A 15,461-nucleotide genomic window follows, 5' to 3' on the forward strand; every position below is an offset into this window, starting at 1 on the left:
GTCCATGCTCCATGCTGACCGACTCTCACAACCACAATGGAGGCCTCAGGACTTACAGACACTTCTTCGGTCTTCATCGGGTCCTGTAGTTCACTCTCTTCTTTACACTGCCTTAAGTTAGCCCCATATCATGTAAGACAGTAGTTTCTTTAGGCTACATCTTGCCTGGAGAGATTCCATTCCCAGGCAGCTTTTGACCCCATTTTGAGGAAGCAGGATGACCCTGCATCTGGGTGGACCTGTGCATGGCACCGTCTGTCTGACACCATCTTCACAGCACAGACTGAAAAATGACCTATTCCTGGGAGTCCAGTGGGACTGCCCTATACATTTCTCAGGCCAGTTGAGACTGTAGGGGCAACGGGCATGTTAAAACCACAGTAGGAAAACCGAGAGCTCATCGGACACGCCAGACCAAAAAAGGATTAACCCTTCACCTGGAAATGGATGGACCTCTAACACTGTGACGGTGACCTGTCACCTGACTGTGGTCTAGGAACAGATAAGCAGGGAACGTCCATCCGTCCCCAGGGCTTCAGCTTCATGGGTCCCCACTCCCACCACTGGTGCTGCTTACAGGAACTGCCCGTCCATCCGCTCACCCATCTAGACCTGCTGTCCGTCCGTCTACTCAGCTGTCTGTCCACACAGACCAGCTCTTGCCCTTCTCTTCACCTCACCGTTGCAGCTGCACTCAGATCCCGCAGCAGCACCGCGATTACCAGCAGCCAGGAGTCTCACGGCCTCTCCAGCTCTGCTGTAGCTGGGTTTGATTCCTGTCTCGTGCCCGTGAAGGCACCTTTGCATGTCTCTCAATTTCCCAGCTTTGGCCTCTGGAGTTCTTTGAAATGCCTCGCCTCTTTAATTTTTTGTAGCCATTCTGCAAAGTAACATGCATGCATGCATATACACATACATACATACATACATACATACATACATACATATGTACAAAATCAGGTAGACCTTTACTGTGTAATGTATAACATGTGATTTGAGAGCTAATATCAGTAATTAAGGTTGGGATAAAAGAACCTGTGATTGGTCCTAGCTGTCAAGGAAAATGGGATCATCTGGCAAACTGCTGCCAAGGAGCCACCACACCTTATGACTTTACTGTTATTCCATAAATCCTGACATTGCGGAAATACGCAGACGTGTTCGTCTATGTATCGGACATAGGATGCTTACAACACCTCTCTGGTATTCAAAGATACCCAGCAGCAACAGTGTTGGTCTTCGTATACTTGTGCTGCTCTGATGGAAATGAAGGGCTTGTTTTGAGGGGGTCGTTTGTTTAATCAAAATGAGGGATTCCACTGCACAGTACCCCCGGGTCTGCTCAGGTTTTCACACAGCTGGTGGAGCTGCTCCTAAACCATAACCCACAGCTGTCTGACCTCTCACGAAGCCCTCTCAGGAGGGGACTGAGGACAGAGCATCTACATCATTCTCAGGGGGGCGCCTCAAAGCTCTGCTGCATAACAGGACATAGGCTGAAAGCAAGGTTTCTGACACACAGAGAACCAACATGTCTCACAAGCAGGACCACACTTTTCCCCAGAAAAGAATCCTTTTTTCATTTTAAAACAACAGATTTCCTGTTTTCTCCAACTGAAAAGCACTTTTGCTTGGGAGGTTTGTATATTTCACAACTTTGTCATCTTCATTTTCTATTTCATCGCTCCCCAAACCGTGTGTGTGCGCACACACGCGTGCTCGCATACTATGTGTGTGCACACACATGCGTGCTGACATACTATGTGTGCACACACATGCCTACATACTGTATGTGTATTCATGCATGCTTACATACTATGTGTGTGCACACACGTGTGCTTACATACTGTGTGTGTGCGCACACGGAGTGCTTACATACTGTGTGTGCACACACATGCCTACATACTCTGTGTGTGTGTGTGTGTGTGTGTACATGCATGCTTGCATACTTGTGTTTACTAGGCCATCCTCTCACCCTCTCAGCTTGAGAGTGTGTGTGCACATACTCACATACACATAGAAGGAAAACAAACCTCAGAGACGCTGGGCTCTGTAAATGAGGATTTTAGTGATCCCCAGTTAATTCCATCCATTTCCACTTAAAGGAGCTGGGTGACCCTAGTGATTTGCTGAACCTCTTGAGCCATATTTCTCTCATTTGTCAATTGAGGATATGACTGTCTGACTGGGTTGTTACAAAGATTAAAAGCAGTTACATGTGGGATAGCTGTACCCTAACCCCTAGATTTCTGAAGCCCCACAAAAACAGAGATTGCATTGTTTGTCAGGAAATTAGCCTTTCTCTAATTACATCAGATGTGCCCCAGCTAGCTTTCACTGAGGAAGTACTGTAGTTCCCATTGTAAAGATGAAGGAACTTCTCAAGAGTTACCCAACCAGTGATTGGCCAAATGAAATCCCAGAAAAGGGATCAGGCAGCTGGCCCCTTGCATTTTCTTATGCAAGAACTTGGTAATTTTCCTTTTTGGTGTATGACTCCACTTTCCAATATCTCCTTCTTATGCACAATATAGCAAACCAGAGCCTTGCCCAGAGGGAAAAGAACACTGGAAACACAGGTTCTTGCAGACATAATTACAGTCGTTCTGTCACAGACATCGTCTTTTTCATTCTCCAGCAGCCCTATTTGGCTCCTGTTTATAAATTCTCATCTCTGCTGCCCACACCCTCCTCCATCTTTCCTAACCTACAGACTGGAGTTCCACAGCCTTCCACCATCCATATCTGGTGACAATGCCGTCAGGGTCAATCACTATTCTTCTCTCCCTGTCTTCTGTGGGTCTCCCCCTTCTTGACTCCACAGCTTACTGGCATCTCTAGAACCCCACCTGCATCTCTCTGACTCTGGGAGAGAGCCAGAATCTACCTGGGACCCTTTCCCTGCGCTGTGCTAAAATGCGTAGCTGGCTCGAGTGACTCCCTCCCTCTCTCAGGACCACAGCACGATGTCGGGAGCATCTGATATCTGAAAACTACAGCCCACCTGTGTTGTGCACAGGTTGTTAATTGTGTTGGGTGGGAGAGTAAACATAGACCCTGTAACAATGTCTTCCCTTAAGCAGATCCACTAAACTATGGGTACTTTAAGGCTGAGGATCCTGATGCTGGAAGACAGCAAGCAACTTGCCCTAGGCCACTCCCTGATACCTGAGAGCTGGGTTTTTAACTAGCCTCACTTTGTCTCCAGAATATCAGCAGTTAGCATCCATCCTCTTGCCTTCCTGAGAGCCCAGTCTTCAGTTCTACATCTCTTCAAAAGAGCACCACCTTTCTGAGGGTGCTGTGTCCCTTGTGGTTGAACTGTCCAGAGCCTTTTGTAGCCGAAACCAACTCATCTGAGAACTGCTCCAGAGAGCTGATGTGGATGGATTCTTCACAAGTGATCCGCTAGTGGTCTGTCATGACAGTCACAAGGTGACTGTAGATGTTAAATGGCACCCATGTAGGAGTATCATAAACACACTTGTTAACTCATTCCTTCAACAAACGTTGAGAGCCCTATGCATGCCAGGCACTGTTACACTGTTCATGCTATAACATCGATCAAGATGCATGTGGAGTCCGCAGTCTAGCACAAGGGAGAAGTAAACAAATAACTTATACAAGAGCCTTGAAGATGAAGCAGAGTGCCAAGCTAAACACAGCACCTGTGGGCAACAACATATGCTGAGTTCTTAGACTTGGCCTAATATCTTCTTTCTCACATCATTCCTAGGCTCATTAAGAGCTTTATAGAACAGTGTACCAATATGGTGAGAGGCCTGGTGCCCATGCTACGGCTCGGGGGATCTGAAGTGCTAAGGACCAACGACAAGACGTCACATTTGCAATGTAAGGGAAAGAGCATCCCAGGCACAGTGGGCAGATGTAGAATCCCTGCCTGGTGCCATCTCCCCCCTGAGCTTCTTGTTCTAATGTGCATGGGTGTGTACATGCATGTGTACATGTATGTGTGCATGCACATGCACATCCGAAGACCTAGAAATCTCTCTCATTCCTGCCCATCCAGGAGCCCCGGGCATTGTTTTATAGGAACTCCAGTGGATGACAAGGACCAGGGTCTTCAAAGTCTCTGAGCCTTGAGTCTCCTCTGCTCTCCTAAGGTCAGTATGAAGATTAAATAAAATGTGAAACTGTCTTTGAACACACTTTGGCCCGTGCAGTGTAGGAACAGAAGTGACTTATTATCTAGCAGTACTAAAAAAAAAAGAGAGAGAGAGAGAGAGAGATTTCTTTTAAGAAAAGCCCAGGTAAGGCACAGGATTACTACATTGAGAGTGTTGTTTTTGTTGTTGTCGTTGTTGTTTTGTTGTTTCTTATAATTACAGAGAAAACCTGCTTCCATTTTAGCAAAGAATGAATTCATCACTCTACCTACGGTCTTGTTCCAACAGGTCAGAGGCTTCCAGAGTAACAAAAATGTCAAGACATTAAGTCCGGATGTAAATGACCTGACTCCCTCTCAGGCTTGCTGAGTGAACCTGAGCAGGTTCAAACCGCTTTGAAGAAGAGCCCCTGGCTTATTGGGTTTCTGACTGCGGGTACCGGGGCTAGCCAAGACTCTCCCCCAAGTCCTTAACAAGTGAGCTCATCGCTTGTGTGTAGAGGGAACTATCTTTTGTCTGGACAAATCCTTCCACTCCCACATCTCCAAATGGACTTCTAAAAATACCCATTCACGTGTCTCCTCTAAGCAGGAGGCCTTCCGCTCCTCTTCCACCCTCATTCAATCTGAATGGCTAGTCAGATGACCGATGAACCACCGACAGAGGCCATGTAAAACAACCAACAGGTTCCCAGCCTGGAGCAATTTCCCTGCAGCTGCTGAGTCAAAGCCCAGCAGGCAAGGCTGATCCCTGTGGGTGTGGCCACCTCACACAGGCCAGCCCAGCAGCCTGGCACTGTTTGCTGACAGGCCCTAAGCAATGGAACAGCAGAAGCCAAGTGGGAACTTGTGTTTGGACTGCCAGTGTCCATGGCAACAGGTAAGTCAGTCCAGAGAACATTCTCAAACTGGTAGAAAAACCTCAGCCCCGCCTTGAAAAGCCATTCCTCCTTGGGCAGCCAGTAGATCCCTGAGGCCATATCTCTAGCAGACAAACCAAACACGCAGATACTTTGTACAAATAGACAGTTTATTCCCAGGTGGCTTTTACCCCTAAAATGTACAGGTAATTTGACTGGCATAGATTCGGATTGGTGGAAATGTCTAGAGAGCTAAAGTTTCTGTATTGTCTCCAAGGTATGCTCTTAGTAGAGAAAGTACGGGAACATCGGAGACATACCCTCTGCTCCAAGCTAAGCTGACTCGGGTCAGACTTTCAGGACAGTAGTAAGTAAGTGTACAGAGAAATCTTTAGGGCAGAAAGCTGATCTCATTAAAAATATTTGCTCCCATGATGCGGCCAAAGAGCCTAAAATTCTTTTTGTTCATTTTTTCAGTGAGTAAAACTTAGTGTGTCTGGGATGGTGACATGTGCTGGTGAGTTTTATGTCAACTTGACGCAAGCTAGAGTCATCTGAAAGGACTCAATTGATTTTAAAAAAAAAAATCTGGCTATAGGACATTTTCTTAACTAGTAATTGATAGGGAAGGACCCAGCCTTTTGTGGGTAGGGCCATCCCTAGGCTGGTGGTCCTGGGTTCTATAAGAAAGCAGGCTGAGCAAGACATGAGAAGCAAGCCAGTAAGCAGCACCCCTCCATGGCCCCAGCATCATCTCCCACCTCCAGGTTCTTGCCCTTTGTGAGTTCCTGCCTTTACTGCTTTTGAAGAAGAGCTGTTATACGGAACTGTTAAGTGAAATGCAGCCTTTCCTCCAAGTTACTTTCCATTAATGTGTCTCGTCACAGCGATAGTGACCCTAACAAAGACAACCCTGAGGCTCCTACCACCCATTTACCACTGATTAGCTGAGGTTTTCAGATAGCACCTGATGCAGGACCTTGAAGGACATGGAGCTACAGGCCAGGTGAGTTTCTCTGAAGAAAAGAACTAGCAGAAAATACACTGCCTAACTGGAAGGGACAGGCTGAGTGGGTATCCCATGGGAGCCCTGGAATGGGAGGACACACAGGCTGAGTGGGTATCCCATGGGAGCCCTAGAATGGGAGGACACTTGGTGCCTTAGTCAGTGGTGGAAAGAAGGGGAGAGAGATGAAAGAGTGATGAGGACCAGCTTCATGTTTTGCCTAGTTTCTGCTCACATGAGCACCAGAAATAAGAGCAACATATCTCAGCCACAGTCTGGAGATATAGTTCAGGGGGTAGAGTGCTTGCCTAGCATGTATTAAATCTGGATTCAATCCCTAGCATGGCATAAGCCTGGCCATGGTGGTACACGCCTCTTATCCTAGCACTTGGGAGATGAAGGAAGAAGGGTAAGAACTTGACAATCAATCTTGGTTACAGAGGGGGTTGCAGAAGCCCTCTAGGAAAGGCTATGGCAAGCAAGTGACCCACCATTTTGCATTGACTGCAATGGGTGAGCTCTGGAGAGGCACCGTCCCAGAGACTTCATCCCAGGATTGCTTCTCACTGCTGATATGCCTTTCCTGCTACTATTACATAGCCTAATGAGTCCTGGGCATTAGCTCACCCTATTGGGGAAATTTCTTGCAATTCAACATGAAGAAGAATTTTCATGAATTAATGCTACATGGATTAATAACTTTATAGAATTCCTGGTTTGGTTCAAATAATTTTAGGAAGAAAGTTTAATGGTTTTGTTGTTTTGCCAGAAAGATGTAATAAAGTTAGAATCAAGAATAGAATATGCCCCCTCCTCATAGAATAGTAAGTAAAGGCTTCATAATAAAGAATACGATGAGCTTTCTTTCATAAATTACACTAAGAAGAGAGATAGGCTCAGAACAATTTGTGATCAAGAAAAAAAACATTCATTCTAGGTCAGGTCCAAGGATGAGGCCTCAGGTGTGCACTATGATAAAGCCAGGCCATGTGAAACCGTTGCTCTGAACTTATAATGAGCTTAAAGAATAAAACACTGCTTTGAACTTACTATCGACATCCTTCTGTAACTCCCCTTTCGTGTAGCATTCTATCTGTGAGGTAATTTTACAAAGAACTTTTGTCTAAAAAGATATAAATTGCTAGAGAAGAAATAAAGTGTGGCTTTTGGGGCTCTGTTCAATCCACCAAATTGTGTGTGTGTGTGTGTGTGTGTGTGTGTGTGTGTGTGTGTGTGTGTGTATACACATGTACAGTTAAAAGTTAAAAGAGTTCTAAACTTTTCACTGGGCATTCTTGCCAGTCCCAGATAATTAAGTTTTGTTCTGCTCTAGTACTGACCCTGTTGCTTTCTGCAAGGCCTCTATCGGCTGCTATCAGCATGACCCCAGTCACCAGTGCCATACCCCTTTTCTCTGCCTGCCTTGGCTAAACTCTGATGTCAAATATGGTTCTTGACAAGGGATTAGAGGTTAACCTGGACTACATGAGCTCCTGTCTCAACAAAACAAAAACCAAGGATGAAGAGAAGGCTCAGCAGATAAAGGTGCGTTCTGCTAAGCCTGATTGCTTGAGTTGGATCCCTCATACTCATGAGGCAGAAGGAAAGCTCAAACTACTGAAAAATGCCCCTTAGCCCTCATACAGTGACATACCATGCTGTCCCCAACCCTTGCAATAAACAGTTGTTATGAACCTGTATTGAGCAAGATATGAGAATTCCAAAATGTAGGTAGGTCTGCTTATAACAAAGGTAAGTCCTTTGTTCCGACTAGAGAAAAGAATGTAGAGATCCAGAGAGACTGCACAACCACTCTACAGAAACGCACAAACACAAAAGAGTCCTACAGAATGCAGATTGGATTCCATAGGCCGTGCAAGCACTATCCTGATGATTTAGGGCACATTGCTCCCATGCTGAAGTGACGCCATCTCAGATATGCTGGATTAAAACAGTAGGATTAACTTCTCTGCTTTCATTCACATTTTGCTAGTGTAGCCACTAGAAAATGTTGTGGGGCATGAGAGCGAGCCCTCTAACAATTCCTAATGGGGGGGGGGTCTTGTCTAGAACACTGAAAAATGTCTCCATTTGTGGAGAGAGGAGCACAAGGAAGAGAAGAGTGAATACACAGCTCGTGACAGTGAGAGGCTACTGTGGGGCTCTGCTAACCACTTCCCCAGGACGTTGAATTATGGGAACCAAAACTCTCTTCTGGAGGTTGGGGCACAAGATTACTCTTCACATAATGGCTCAAAACTATGATGTGCAACATAACCTTAAAAGGTTAGATTCCAGCTGGGTGTGGTGGTGCACCCCTATAATGCTAGCACTTGGGAAGTTCAAAGACATCTTACCCCACACAGCAAGTTTGAGGCCAGTTTGAATTACCTGAGACCCTGCCTCCAAAGCAAACAAATAAAATATGACATTAATTTTTAGTTTGTAAGTGAGTAGAACCAGACCATTCTAGAATATATAATTTAATAAATAATTTAAATAAAACTTTTAGTCACAAGGGGCATGAGTAAGTGGTAGAATACTTACCCATAATTCTAGGGCTGGAGAAATGGTCAGTGGGTAAGGTGCTTGGTACACAAGCATGAGTCTGGATCACCAGTACTCATATAAAAAGTCAGGATTTGTGGTACAGTGTAACCCTAATGCTCAGGGTCAGATACAAGTGGATTCCGGGGCTCACTGGTCAGCTTGCCTTGTCTAACCAAACCAGAAAGCCCAAGATTTAGTGAGAACCACTGCTATAATAATAATAATAATAATAATAATAATAATAATAATAATAATACCACACATACACGTAATACATACACCACACATACACACACTACACATACATACACTACACATACATATGGCCACACACTACACAGTACACATATACACAATACACACATAAACACACATATGCACACTACACATACACACTATACATGCATACTACACACACATACTATACAGTACACACACACACACACACACACACACATTCTAGCAAAGCACACACAAGCAAAGAAAAGATCTTTGTTATACCTAATGTAGCTGCAACTCAGATAAATGACTAGAGGTAAGGGCAAAGAAGGTGTGAGATCAACAGACTTGTGATGGCTGAGTGTTGAACACCGTATAGTCCTGCAGGGAAGTTCTGTGGTTGAATAGCCACATCTGACGTGGCTCATGAAGGGGTAAGAGCATAGGGGCATGGAAGCCCTAGTATATTAAAAGTACTGCAGATATGTCAATAAAAATGTTATAATGTGCAATTAAACAATACAAATAATAGTAAGATGATATATAAAATGTTTTTAAAAAGTTCTCTGGGAGCAACTTACTTATTTTGTCCAATCGTCTCAAAATCTTTGACAACAATCACCAGGGAAGATGAAGAGTCCAGTGGTATCCCCCTCAAGTCAAATTCCAAAATCTGTTCACAGAAAGGTTGCGGAAACGAAAAGGACATTAAAGAGAATGGAGGACACACTGGACAGTAATCTTCACTAACACCCCTTTAAATTACTAAATTCCGTAGTTCGGATGGTGAGAAGTAGATAGAGATCCAGGGAGCCAGTGGGCCATTCCTGGCTTCGCATTTTCTAGATCTTGGGGCTATAGTTGGGTCACCAAACCTCTGACTCATAGTCAGAAAAATGAACTGATGCCTACCAAGCTTTGGGAAAATACTTCCTTCAGTGGTTATTTTTAAGCCCTGCTCTTCTTGTACATTGCTGTTGGATGGTAATGAACAACTGGAACCCCATCTTCTAAGATGCATTTCCTTGTAAATCCTACGGTGGCCAGTGCTCCTATCCAGTTGTTGTTGTTTCTCGGATTCTTGCTCTAACTCGGTAACTTGTTTTCTAGCAAGAGATGCAAAAAGAGATAACAAAGCATCTGGGATGCCTTTGATTGATTGGGTGATCAATGGGTTACTCAAAGTGAGCAACCTGTTAAGCCACCTCGTATGGCTTTGGAGTAGAAGAAGTTAGGCTCACAGTTCTTATGAGAACGCATCCACCAATGCCAAAGACCATGGCAATGGCATTTCACTGAGGTTTGGGTTCAACTACACAAGAGCAGGTAAAATGTTCACTTGGTCGTTACATTTGTAAAATAGAGGGGGAGAGGCACACATTGGGAATAAGATGGACTAAGGTGGGTAGTGCCCTCAGGGGACAGCACACCTCTCCCCTTGGGTCCTGAAGATTGAGAGGTATGTCCAACCCAGAAGGGATAGAAGTCTGCAAATGTGTTTTTGCTTTGTTTTAGCCTTGGAGTTCCATGCTAGGTGTCAGGGGTGCACAGCAATGCTCAAAGGGCCTCATAGGTCTTAGGGTCCAATTGACTGTGCTGGGAGTTATAGGGAGCAAACTTCCTCACAGCCTGCAGAGCAGCAGAGTTTCCCACGGAGGCCCCAAGAGGCTCCACAGCACCCCTCATTGATGATCAGATGTGGCCCCACGTTAAAAGAGGCTGGCAGAGGGAAGGATTTAGGATGGGCGAAAGGGAAGTCGCCCTCGGATGACTCAGGGAGAACAACAAAGACATTGCTCTGGTCCAAGGATGTTTAGCCCAGCAGTTGAAAGAAACAATGGGTCTGGTCATCAAAAAATTAGTCAGACTTGGAAAATCCCACTCTGTGGGTTGAATGAAACATTCGGTCTATCTGTAGAAACACTGAACTCTGAGCCACTTATAAAAATAGACGTGAAGTCAACAGTGTGAGTGGTGTGTGTGTATGTGTGTATGTGTGTGTGTGTGTGTGTGTGTGTGTTTATGGGGGGAGGGGTCAATCTAAAGAAGCTAACATGATTTCCCTTCAGTAAAGTATTACACAGCCATGAAAATACTTTTGAGTTGAATGACAGGAATACATGTGTAGTGTATAATTGTAAGAAGAAATAGCAGCGATGAGGTCACCTCATTCCAGACAGGGTTGAGTTCATTATCAACTTTCTTTGTTTTCTTTTTCTCATCTGCAAATCAGAAAAAGAAAAAGCAAGAGATTCAATCAACTAGAAATAATTAAAGATAGTCTACCATCCATTTGGTTCCCCTAAAAACCATTCCTCAGAGCCTCCTATGCCAACCATTAACCCCTTTGTCTGCCAGCTATGGGGGACACCCGAGTCAGTTTTACACAGGGATCTCAAAACATTTCCCCCACCTTAAGATCTACATGGAGATAAGGGATAAGGATCCAACATCCTGGAAGTGCCTTTCTGCTCCCTTCTCTCTCATGCAGGCTTCTGACTGGCATCTCCATCTTGTTGCAGAAAGAATCCAAGGGGACTGACCTTTGAGGCCATTTTACAGATGAGCATACTGAGGATGCAACATGGGCAATGCGCTCACCTGTGGCCTGATGGAAGCCTGAGATTTCAACTCTGAAGCCCTCTTTGCTCCGAAGTTGCTAAGACAACACCATGGCTTAGCAGTTAAGCTAGGCTCCCTCCCAAAGCCTCACCCACACCCCCATCCAGAGAGGATTTCTGTCTAGCACCAGTGGAAAACATGGAGGTTCCCTTCACTCCAGGACCTTCTTGTGAAACCTAAGATCTTTTTTCTCTGTGTCTGAGCCTGGACAGTCCATCTACCTGGAGAAGAAGACAGATAAATCCAGCCAGTGCCTACAGTTTTCTTCCACTCCCTGTCCCTGTCTTCTAATACTTACCAAAATAAAAGCTTGCCTTTGACCACCGTACGCATTGAAAACGTTCACCTCATCCCCGGTAAGCAGTGTATCTTTTACTACTGTCATCTCTCCCTTTATGTCTGAGGTAAATGAGGTTATACAACATATTCACAGTCACCCAGTCAATATGTGGAGGGGTTCTGGTTTGAATGCAGACAGGGGCACATTGGCAGCCACACTTCGAGTCATGCCTGACCATTGCTTTTGCTCAGCTGCTGAGGAATGTGGGAGGTGGTGGGTTTTGCTCAGCTGCCTGCCACATCTCTTCTCCCAGCACACAGTCTGCTTGGGGGAGGACGAACTACCTCATTCTTCCAAGACCTCAGCATAGCAACGCTGTGAGTCATGGCCCTCACTCTGCTAAGCATTAACTTTTCCGATGGAGTGGGCATCACATGATCCAACTGGCTTTCTTTTCTAAGCTTCCCTCCTAGAGCAAGAGAATTAATGGGAGAAGTGACCGGGCAGCTCAGGCTAAGGCACCAGCAATGAGCTTCTAAGTTTGGGTACCAGAAAAGATCCCACAGAGAAAGAAGAGGCAGAGTCAAGGTTGGCTGACAAGGTGGAATTGAAGGAAAGCTCACTTGGAGAAGTGACCATGGGGCAGGGAGGCCAGCTTGGGGACAGGAATCAGTCACATCTGGGGACTCTGCACAGCACAGTTGTCTGAGGCGAAGGTCCATGGAAGGAGGTAAAGGCTGTGTGGGAAGGTTATGGCCAGACACAATGCAAAGCCTTGGATTCCATGCTAAAGTTTATTTAGCTGATACCAGCCGATGAAGGAGATGAGATGTTAGAAGCCAGCCTTAAGGCCTTTCAGAAGTTAGTAATCGGCCAAGGAAAACCCAAAACACCCAACGCACGCTGCTGGGCACGGGATCCAGGCAGATGCGGAGAACAATGGGTACTCAGTGAATCCAAACAGAAGGTGGCTGACCACAGCCCAGGTGGAGCTGTTCACCTGGAACTCCAGTAGATTCCAGGCTGCTCACATGACCCACATGCTGAAGGCCTCACCTTGGGGTCGGGGATGAGGCTCCGTGAGAGTCAGGCAATGTTGAGCATTTACAGAGTCCTTTCATGAACTCTACCGAAGATCGCAGAGCTAGCAAGAAGTCCTCTAGCCAGGCCTAGTCTGGTTCAAAGACCTTATATTTAAGCCATGTTCTCTCCTAACTTCCCAGCAAACCAGGAAAGAGGAAAGAGTGAGCATCAGCTCCTCCCTTTCTGGAGAAACTCAGCTTGATCACTCTTGAGGAAGAGGAGGTCCTGATTTGTATCAGAAGGTAAACACATTGTATTTCATCAAAATCCTACTCTCACACATAAACACATCAGTCCAAATAAGAAAAGAAAAGAAAAAAAAAAGAAGCAGAAAAATATTTTTTTATCAGGCAGAAATTTATCCTATTCTATAGTGTATTTTACCTCCTTTCTTCCTATCAAAGGTCAGAGTTGCAGGCTCTAGACATCAGATTAAATGACCGGAAGTGCCCTCTCTTGTCTCCCTATCACCTACGTCGGTAGGCTGCCACCTCTGTAGTTATTAAGATAACGGTTCCTTCCTTTGGAAAGGAACTAAGCACTTTCATCCCAGAACAAAACAACGGACTCAAAAGCAGAACACTCTGGACCGTGGCTCAAGGCATTCTTAAGGACGTTTCCTGTTTTCTGATTAGTGGAGCCTGCCCCTGGCTCAGTTCTGAAAGGCTCAAGCAGTGTGCCAGCCTCAGTGCCAGAGAACTAGACACCCCTGTCTGTTTTCACAGAATAATTCTTTTGCTGGGCACTGGTCCTACCTTGTCAGACCCTGTGGTTAACCCTGTGTGGGTGTGTCTGTGAGGAATTCGCTTACTAAGTTCAATGATATAGGAAGACCTAGACATCTAGAAGCATTCCAACGTGTATAAAGTGGAGAAATCTGGCAAATAAGCAACATTAATTTCCCAAGTGTTTGACCATGGATGTGTCATGGCTGCCTCAAATTCCTGTCACTTAACTTGGCCTGCTGAGGTTGTGATCTAAAATATAAAATACACCCTTTCTCCTCTGTGATGCTTTTTGTCAGGATATATGGTAACAGAAATGAAAACAGGCAAACAGAAAACAGGTAACAGCATACAAGGCCTGAGAGACTCCCATACTCAAGACTGAGCAGCTTGCTCCAGCTGTGCGGAGGCCAGCTGTGCCGTGTACATGGCCTTTACATTTTACAGTCAGTTGGCTCTGGGTAGAGAAGACTTACTTTCTCTACTAGTTTCTGTTTTGGAGTACAGTCCAGAGACAGCCAACCCATCATGGTCACCAGAGGTGGTTGGTCACACTGCTTCTGCAGTCAGGAAGCAGAAGAAAAATAAATGGATGCTGGCGCTTGCCCTCATTTCCCTTTTAAGTCATTCTGGAGCTACACGTATGGAGTAACACCATCCACATTTAGTGTGAGTGTTCTCTCCTCAATTAACCCAGTCTAGGAAACCCCTCACAGTTATACCCAGAGGCTTATTCCTAGGTAATTCTAGATTCAGTCAAGTTCCATCACACTGTTCATTGTGTAGGTGGGCCTCATCTAGACACTTCAAAGTTCTGAAAGGAGATCTGAAGTTTCCCAGAGAAATTCTACCTCAAGATACAACAGAAACCCTGAGCCTGAGTTTCCAGCACTTCCTTCCCTACAGACTTCCGCTCAGCAGCGCTGTCACCCTGTGTCGAGCTTCATACCTGTTAGTACATAAGCACATAAGAACTGTCTCTGCTCTTTTTCTATACACGCACACACACACATACACATACATGCACGCATGCACATGCATGTACATGTACACACAGAAGTACATACACATGGGGACCACACAGGCACACACATACAAACAGTCACATACATGCACACAGAAATACACACAGGGCATGCAAGCACACATGTATACACACACAGGCACACAAACACATAGACACACATACACATACAAGCTCATACATCCCTCAACATCCTATTGTTTTTACAGAGAACCTGACCTACTAATAACTAATAATAGTCATTGTTCTTAATAATAGTATTGACAATGGTAAGAGGTTTTTTTTCTAAACACTTTCAAATGTACGTCTCAGCGACCCTAAAAGTCCTGCAGAGAAAGGACAGTTGTCAGCCAACTCTTCCTACAGACTTTCAAGTCTCAGAGTGTTATCTTGAGTTCCTTGAGGCCTTAGGTTTGATCCCAGTACTGCATAAACCAAGCTTGGTGATACACGTATGACATCTCAGTACTCAAGAGGTGGAGACACAAGGATCAGAAGTTCAAAGTCACCCTTGGCTACAGAACAAGTTCAAGACCAGCCTGGCTGCATGAGGTCCTTTCTCACAAATGACAGCAACAAAAGAATTATGGGGCTGGTGAGATGGCTCAGCAGTTAAGAGCCCTTGCTACTCTTGAAGATGACCAGGGCTCTGTTCCTAGCACCTACAACCATCTGCAACTCTAGTTCCAGGGTATCTGGTAGTCTTTTCTGGGCTCCTCAGGCATCAGGCACACACATGGCACACAAACATACATGCTTTCAGTCAAACACACATATGTATACGATAAAAACAATTAAATCTAAAAACACAAACAAAAAACAGAAAAGAAAAAATTTCTTAGGTTTGGCCCTGAATCTAAACTTGTCCCATGCATAAGTTTCCAGGTTCTTGGTCCAATGCCCATTTCGCCTGAGAAATGACCAGCCATGGATAAATTCATCCCCCACCTTGCTAAAACCTGTCCA

The 15,461-nt window shown here is 45.2% G+C and overlaps 1 protein-coding gene and 1 long non-coding RNA gene across 8 annotated transcripts in view; one reads left to right on the forward strand and one right to left on the reverse strand.

The window, feature by feature from the left end:
- The window catches only part of Myof (myoferlin), a 148,396-nt gene that overhangs the window by 114,862 nt on the left and 18,073 nt on the right, over positions 1–15,461 (reverse strand). For all 7 annotated transcript variants that reach the window (XR_015628477.1, XR_015628479.1, XR_015628476.1 and 4 more), the window contains 2 exon segments: positions 10,928–10,983; positions 9,343–9,434 (listed from right to left, as the gene is read on the reverse strand). Coding sequence is in view for 3 of the 7 variants with exons in the window: in NM_001354115.1 (NP_001341044.1) it covers positions 9,343–9,434; positions 10,928–10,983 (148 nt within the window). In the remaining 4 variants the exon portion in view is untranslated.
- Positions 1–15,461, forward strand: part of LOC100911555 (uncharacterized) — a 76,095-nt gene that overhangs the window by 53,291 nt on the left and 7,343 nt on the right. The window contains exons 4-8 of the long non-coding RNA XR_015648202.1: positions 3,737–3,852; positions 4,031–4,124; positions 4,416–5,006; positions 11,284–11,739; positions 12,887–12,988. This is a non-coding gene — a long non-coding RNA (uncharacterized LOC100911555). The remainder of the gene's footprint in view (positions 1–3,736; positions 3,853–4,030; positions 4,125–4,415; positions 5,007–11,283; positions 11,740–12,886; positions 12,989–15,461) is intronic.

This window comes from Rattus norvegicus, chromosome 1, assembly GCF_021556685.1.
Source record: "Rattus norvegicus strain SHRSP/BbbUtx chromosome 1, alternate assembly SHRSP_T2T, whole genome shotgun sequence".
Lineage (NCBI taxonomy): Eukaryota > Metazoa > Chordata > Mammalia > Rodentia > Muridae > Rattus > Rattus norvegicus.